Source organism: Denticeps clupeoides, unplaced genomic scaffold (assembly GCF_900700375.1).
Source record: "Denticeps clupeoides unplaced genomic scaffold, fDenClu1.1, whole genome shotgun sequence".
Taxonomy (NCBI): domain Eukaryota; kingdom Metazoa; phylum Chordata; class Actinopteri; order Clupeiformes; family Denticipitidae; genus Denticeps; species Denticeps clupeoides.
In genome coordinates, this window is record NW_021629725.1 from 28,691 (window position 1) to 36,777 (window position 8,087).

The 8,087-nt window shown below is 52.2% G+C and overlaps 1 protein-coding gene across 1 annotated transcript; it reads left to right on the forward strand.

Annotated features, from left to right (window-relative positions):
• Positions 1–390: 390 nt before the first annotated feature.
• On the forward strand, positions 391–4,393 carry LOC114772833 (zinc finger protein 64-like). Its single transcript, XM_028965547.1, has 6 exons — positions 391–569; positions 641–793; positions 1,574–1,708; positions 1,786–1,848; positions 1,925–2,176; positions 3,063–4,393. Exons 1-6 carry the CDS (start codon positions 548–550, stop codon positions 4,175–4,177), a joined length of 1,740 nt encoding a protein of 579 aa, XP_028821380.1. The 5' UTR covers positions 391–547; the 3' UTR covers positions 4,178–4,393.
• The last annotated feature ends 3,694 nt before the right edge of the window (positions 4,394–8,087 follow it).

Below are 8,087 nucleotides of genomic sequence, written 5' to 3' on the forward strand. Positions count from 1 at the left end.
TACTGCCACAAAAACGACTACAACAGACAAGACCTGCACGAACCCGTGGGAAATACCTGGCAACAAAATATCTGCTCTGGGACGTGCGCCAGGGGGCGCTGCCGGAAATCCTCTGGGTATTCCTCAGCAGAGTTTACACGAAGAAGGCGAGGGCTACTATCAGTGTGGTTGCCAGATCTCAGCGTTGTAAACGCCTTGATTTAATTTTATTCAAGTCGTTCATTAACATTTTCAATTGCATCTTGCATTTATTAATTAACATAACTACTACGCAGTGCATTGAAAAGTACTGAAAAGTGTTTCTGCTTGCTGCTCTTGTTGGAGCGTTTTTTCCGGCATCTGGCAACATGTGCCGTCAGGCGGCTGTGACTGTCGCGCTGCTGTCGCACAACATACGCGGCGGCTGGATGTGAACAACCATGTAGACGGAAGATGGGTTAAAAAATTGGATTTTTTTCAAAATGTGAAAGTCTGCTGGGACCGGAACGGAGGCTGTCGGCTTCGCGTGTAATAAAACATATTATATCGTAAAATAAAGTCTCTTCTGATGGCTTCGTTTCACACAGAAGGTGAGTTTTCCGTGGGCCGTCTGTCCTGGAAGCGCCGGGTTCTTCAACGCTTGTTGTCTGCTTCGTCTCAGGGCCCAGCCACGTCCTGGTGGAGGTCAGCCCTGACATCCACATCTGCGGCTTCTGCAAGCAGCAGTACAACAACTTCGAGCTCTTCCTCGCCCACAAGCAGAGCGGCTGCCAGATTCCCCCCGCTGACCAGGGTCCGAGTCCGGCCCTCTCAGGTAGGAAGGACTGGTGGAGATGTTGAGCTGTGTAGAGAGCCAGCCTGGACCACCAGGCAGGAAGGGTGGAGATGTTGAGCTGTGTAGAGGTCCAGCCTGGACCACCAGGGAGGACGGTGGAGATGTTGAGCTGTGTAGAGGTCCAGCCTGGACCACCAGGAAGGAAGGGTGGAGATGTTGAGCTGTGTAGAGAGCCAGCCTGGACCACCAGGAGGGAAGGGTGGAGATGTTCAGCTGTGTAGAGGTCCAGCCTGGACCACCAGGCAGGAAGGGTGGAGATGTTCAGCTGTGTGTAGAGTCAGCCTGGACCACCAGGCAGGACGGGTGGAGATGTTGAGCTGTGTAGAGGTCCAGCCTGGACCACCAGGCAGGAAAGATGGAGATGTTGAGCTGTGTAGAGGTCCAGCCTGGACCACCAGGCAGGACGGGTGGAGATGTTGAGCTGTGTAGAGAGCCAGCCTGGTCCACCAGGAAGGAAGGGTGGAGATGTTGAGCTGTGTAGAGGTCCAGCCTGGACCACCAGGCAGGACGGGTGGAGATGTTGAGCTATGTAGAGGTCCAGCCTGGACCACCAGGCAGGACGGGTGGAGATGTTGAGCTGTGTAGAGGTCCAGCCTGGACCACCAGGCAGGAAAGATGGAGATGTTGAGCTGTGTAGAGATCCAGCCTGGACTACCAGGCAGGACGGGTGGAGATGTTGAGCTGTGTAGAGGTCCAGCCTGGACCACCAGGCAGGACGGGTGGAGACGCTCACAGTTCATTTTGACTCCCTGCTCACAGAGTCCGGCACCACGCTGGTGTTTGAAGAGGCGTTCCAGGCCTGTGTTGCCAAAGTTGTCCGGAAGAACCTGAGCAGAGCCCAGAAGCGGATGAAGCCGGCCGCGGGGTCGGTCAGGAGGAGCTGCGCGTTCTCAGGTAACCGGCGGGCGGCGCCGCTTTTTAAACCCGCCGCGCGCCTCACGCCGCGCTGACCGCTCTTTACGCCCGGCCAGGCTGCACCTTCAAAACGCAGTACGGCCAGAAGGACATGGAGCGGCACCTGAAAACGCACACAGGTCGGTAACGCGCCCCTCCGCCCGGCCCGGCGCCGGTGCCGCCCGGGGTTCTCACCACCCATGTTTGGCTCGCCAGGCGAGAAGCCGTTCGAGTGCGAGCTCTGCCACAAGCGCTTCAGCCGGCGGGACAAGCTGAACATGCACAGCCGCTCGCACACCGGCGAGAAGCCGCACAAGTGCAGGTACTGCGCCTACGCCGCCGCCGACAGCAGCAGCCTGAAGAAGCACCTGCGCATCCACTACGACGAGCGGCCCTTCAAGTGCCAGATCTGCCCGTACGCCAGCCGCAACTCCAGCCAGCTGACCGTCCACCTGCGCTCGCACACCGGTGCGTCACGCCCCCAACTACTACTACTGAAGAGGGTGGTGGTGCCGTAGCGGGTTCCAACCCCACTTACTACCGTCGTGTCCCTGAGCAGGACACTTAACCCTGAGTGTCTCCAGGGGGGGACTGTCCCTGTAACTGCTGGCTGTAAGTCCCTCTGGATAAGGCCGTCTGGTAAATGATGTAAATGTAAATGCGACTTATTCTTCTCAAAAACCACTTTTTAGCCGATTCAGTTTATTATATCAAATAGAAGATGTATGTGGGAACAACAAAGCGTTTCACGTGAAGTACATGAATGGATAAACTCTGTCATTAGCAGTTTAAAACAGAATAAAAAAATGGACATTTAGTTAGTTGTGCCACGTCCACGTCGTTTCTTTCAGACTCAGATCATGAATGGAGCTGGTAGTCACGTTTTTACATTTTACAGCATTTACCAGACGCCCTTATCCAGAGGGACACCCAGCCAGTAGTTACAGGGACAGTCCCCCCCTGGAGACACTCAGGGTTAAGTGTCCTGCTCAGGGACACGATGGTAGTAAGTGGGGTTTGAACCTGGGTCTTCCGGTTCACAAGTGGCCCTGCATAAATAGGTTTTCACCCATCAGTAGAAAGTCTTAATTGGCCGAAAAATATCATCAAATGAGTAGTAATCATTAAATCCAGAGTTAAAGGTCTTAACAATACTGCACAGCAAGTACGTTTATTTACGAGTATTATAAACCGCAGAAAGCCGAGTGGGGAGCTTGGTTCAAACCCCATCGTTGTATGTACACAGTTACTGTTACAGCTTGATTACGGTAACATGGCTGGATGTTGTGTGTGTGTGTGTGTGTGTGTGTGTGTGTGTGTGTGTGTGTGTGTGTGTGTGTGTGTTTGGTTCCAGGTGACTGTCCGTTCCAGTGTAACCAGTGCGAAGCCAAATTCAAGATCAACTCGGACCTGAAGCGCCACGTGCGCGTCCACTCCGGAGAGAAGCCGTACAAATGCGATTTCTGCGACTATCGCTGCGCCATGAAGGGCAACCTGAAGTCGCACGTCCAGATCAAACACGGCACGGGCGACGCCCTCCGCTGCCCCGACTGCGACTTCCGGTGCAGCAGCAAGGCGGCGCTGCGGCAGCACTCGCGCCAGCACCAGCCGGCGCTGCCTGTCCGCTGCCCCGAGTGCAGCTACTCCTGCTCCAGCAAGGGGGCGCTGAAGATCCACGAGCGCGTCCACTCGGACGAGCGGCCCTTCCGCTGCGAGCACTGCGGCTTCTCCTCCAAGCAGCGCAGCAACCTGCTCATCCACCGCAAGAAGAGCCACGCCGGCGAGGGCGGGGCCGCAGCAGCCGGAAAAGCGGCGAGCTCGCGGTACAGAGCGCGCCTGGAGGCCACGCGAGCCTTCCGCTGCGACGCCTGCGACGCGTCGTTCGTGCGCGAAGACTCGCTGCGTAGCCACCGGCGGCAGCACCAGCAGAGCGGGTTCCTGCAGCTGAGCCCGGCGCAGGGCCCCGCCCAGCTCCACGTCCCGGCCGACCGGCTGGCGGCGTACGGCGGCGCCCAGCTGAAGATCATCGTGACGCCGCAGCTCGGCCAGGAGGCGGCGGCTAAATCGCCGCTCGGCCCCATGGTCCAGCAGGTGAGTCTCGTCCTGCCGCCGGCAGAGGACGCCCTGGAGCAGCCGGCCTTCCTGCTGACGCACGCCGCCGCCGCCACCACCACCACCTCCCTTCAACAGAGACTCGGGGGGGACGTCACCCCAACCTTCATCACCACCTGCTCCGACCTGGACGGCCTGACCGCACTCATCCAGGAGGGCGGCACAGAGGTCACCGTGGTCACCGAGGGCACCGCCCCCACAGGTCAGGCTTTTGGGCCGCCCGTGGATGAGGTCACCAGTTCTCTCTCTCCAGACGTTGCGTCCAAACCCGGCGAGTCTGTCCAGACCCTGATGGTCCCACTGTCCCTGGAGGAGCCGCAACACATCTTCTCCGACAGCGGCCACTCCACCGACTGACCGCCGGCGGCGGAGGAGGCCCGACGCGTCTTCTCTGACGCCGGTGGAGGACGCAACATGTCTTCTCCAACACACGACTGACTGAGTACAGTGCGGGGGCGGAGCTATTGTCGCTGCTGCTGTCATGTGGGCGGAGCTTCAGTGAGCAGCACTTCAGACCTGCAGCCTCTGCCTGAGTTTGTGTTTACATGATTAAAAATTTGTCTCATTTACTTACACCTTCTGCTCTGTTGGATTATGAATCTCCTGCCTTTAAAACTGCTCCACACGGAATGTTTACATGTGCAGTTTTCTCTGGTCACCTTTGAGTCATCGGTGAGTTGTGGGCTTTTTTTCAGAACCAGGTGGTCCAGTGTTGGCAGTGGTGGCCTAGCGGTTAAGGAAGCGGCCCCGTAATCAGAAGGTTGCCGGTTCGAATCCCGATCTGCCAAGGTGCCACTGAGCAAAGCACCGTCCCCACACACTGCTCCCCGGGGTGTCATGGTGCCCACTGCTCACCAAGGGTGATTGTTAAATGCAGAGGCCAAATTTCACTGTGTGCACCGTGTGCCGTGCTGCTGTGTATCACGTGTGACAATCACTTCACTTCAGTGTTCTGCTGGTTGGTCACCACGGTTACATCTTCAGTAGTTTCAATGACTGTGCAGTTCCACAGTTTGGCCTCTTGGTGTCAGTGTTTAATTAAAAAGAGCTGCAGGTTCAGGCATATTCCACCCAAACCAGATGAACACAGATTTTTCATATTTTATTCATGTTCATTTACCATTAAAAAAAAACAGTGAATTTGTGTTCTAGTAACTTAAAAATACACACAAAACATTAGACGCCTCCTCATTTTTCTGACACGTTTTACTCCTGCTGGACCTGATTTGTGGTGCTGGCTCCACTCAAATTCCTTCCTACTTATAGATGATGGACGTGTGTGAAGTACTAACCTGCCGCTTTGATCTGTTTCTTCTCAACTTCCACCTCCTGACCAGGAGCCGCTTTATACTTCCTCTATACTTCACCATTGTACTGCAATACCTTATAATGCCCCTCCATAACCCCACACTACCTATAATCCCTCTATACCTCAATATAAAACCATCTGTAACCTCAGATAAACCTGATATAGTCCTAATATACTTCAACAAACCTTTCTATAATCTGACTATACCTTAATAAATCCTTCTAAAATCCCACAATACCCAAATATAAAAACCTATTTAACCCCAGATAAACCTGATAGTCCTATAATACCTCAATAAACCCTTCAATAATCTCACTATACCTTAATAAATCCTGCTATCATTCCACTTTTTCTCAATAAACCCTTCTATAACACTGATATATCATCCCTAACCTCCATATATACTTCTATAACACAGAATACTGCAATATACAACTTTTTATAACCCCACAGTACCTCAATAAACTGACTATAGCTCTGGATACCCCACAATATATCAATATACCCATCTAATACTCCACTATACCCTTCTGTTGGTTTACTTTTTATGGAGATGAGTCCCCTTCATTTCCAGACAGTGGGGTTTTATCTGGAACTATTACATTGTATTAATTTGATTTGTTCCGTTTTTGACACCGGAACCCTGGATAGTAGGAAAAAACGAAATGAATGAGAGCAGCGTGGGTGAGAGTCATATTCTGTGTGTGTGTGTGTGTGTGTGTGGAGGTGCTTTTGTTAGCGGTGTAGCAGGAAGATGAGATGTTGAATGAGCTGTTGATACTGTACAGCCCTCTGTTCCTTCCTTCCTGTCTTTCAGATGGGGGTCTTTGAATGGGGTCATAAATACCCCCCAAAAAAAGCCATTTCCATTCCCAGCTGCTTAAAGACACTGTGTGTGTGTGTGTGTGTGTGTGTGTGTGTGTGTCCTCTTTTACATAAATAACAGGGACGCAGTGGGCCTGTTGATAAATTGTGACCAGGAAAGGAGTTCAAAGAGGAAAACTCTGTTTGTTCTTAACTCTCCTGCAAGTCTGAGGCGTGAGAGCGGCAGATGATGATGGTGATGGTGGTGATGATGATGAAGGTGGATATGAAGTGCGGCCGTGTTGATCAGGCCGTTATGCAACATCTTTGTCTGCCGCTCAGCCGGAGAACAATATGAAGTTTTTGACCTTTGTTTTGTTTGATGGCCCATCACCGAACGGCCCTCAATGTCCCTCTAATGTAATTAAGCGCCGCAGTCAATGTTGCTATGGATTTTTCTGCCTCATACAGGCATCTTTTTGTCCCGGCAATCACAGTATTGATATTTTAAGTGAGCTTTGAGTCCTCAGCAAAATGGGGTCCTTTATCTGCGGCCGCATTCATTTTTCCCCGCAGATGTGCATAGCAGCGCGGTGACCTCAGGACACAAAGGCGGAGCGTTTTGAAATAGTTTCAGGGCTACAGGTTGTTTTCCTTTAAAAGGCCGGGATGCGCCGCTGAGCGTTTTATTGTTTTTATGTGACGTACCTCCTCTTATTTTCCTCTTTTTGCTCCAAGTTGCAGATCGGCACCTTGAAAGTGCAAGTCAGTCGTGTCATATCTTCACTTTTCAATGGAAAGGGACATTTGGAAGAGACAATAGGAATAACGTGGCCTGAGTGTGTCATTTGCATACCAATCTGACTCGTGTGATTGTCGCGGCAGCTAACCGGGTGCTGGGCGGCCATGTTCACACCACACGGTTCGTGTGCCATGCAGAGGTCACGCCCACCGGGGAGGTGCAGCAGAGGTGAGACGTGGTACGCCGGACCAGGATGAGAGCGTCTCTCGAGATGCAGGTCCACCGGTTCTAGATTGTGGAACAAGGATGAAGATAGATCTAGGTGGTGGCTCCCAGTTGACTTTTTACGTTCTAATGTGTTACTGTACATGAGTTTCTATTCCTAGAGATTGTCAGGAAGTGGTTTATTCTAAAACTCTTCCTGGAGCCAATGGGAGCGCGTCTGGACCTTGTAAAGGCCTTTTAATGGACAAAGGAATGCAGTCTGTTCAGAAAGAGCCATTCAGCACCATACAGTGCAGCCAGCCAATGAGAATGCCCCATTGTGATGCACTTTATGTAAAGCATCGGGCCCTTTGTCCCCCCTGAGTTTTTACTTTCTGCTATCAGCTCACTGCAAATCCTCCCTTTTCCCGCCATGCCGTGAGATTTATCACGTTTTACTTCATCTTGAGAAGTGAGGATGGTCTCCTGTGCAGAAAAGCAGTCGAACGCACACACGCACACACCCCAGCATTCCTGCTCACTTGTGTGTGGAATTAGCATGTAGCATTAGCCTGCTGTTGGGGCGCGGCAGGGTCAGAGCTCGGCCCTCATCCTACAAAAACAAACAGCGGCGAAATCTGATCTTTACACGCCAGGGCCATTGTGCAAGTGTGTGTCCTTCTGACCACTCACAAGTGTGTGTGTGTGTGTGTGTGTGTGTGTTTACCTGTGCATTCATGCCCTTCACATCCCCATTCAACCTGACGGCGAAGCCCTGGTCTGCGCCGTCTTTATTACCGGACAGGAAAATCGGACATGAAACAATCATTCAAAACCAGGAATGAAAGGAGGGAATTTTCACATCTATGGACTTTTTAATCAATACTCTCCATTAATCATTTATTCCCGGGGACGACGCAGGCCACCCTTTAATGACAGATGTGAGGCTTTGAAATGTGTCTGTTTCATGTCGTCCCTCCTGTAATTAGAACCGGCCAATGGAGACGCTCACGAATCCTCATTACCGCTCGGCTAGAAATAAAGCTGACATTTTTGTTTTTGCCTGAAGCTGCATCCAAGCACGCGTGAACTCTTTACTCCGGCGCCATGACACGCCGGGATTATCTTGACGAATCACCGCGCCGGAGCACGAAGAACAAATGATTTTAGATGACATGACCGAACAAAAGGCTGTGTGTGTAGGGGGT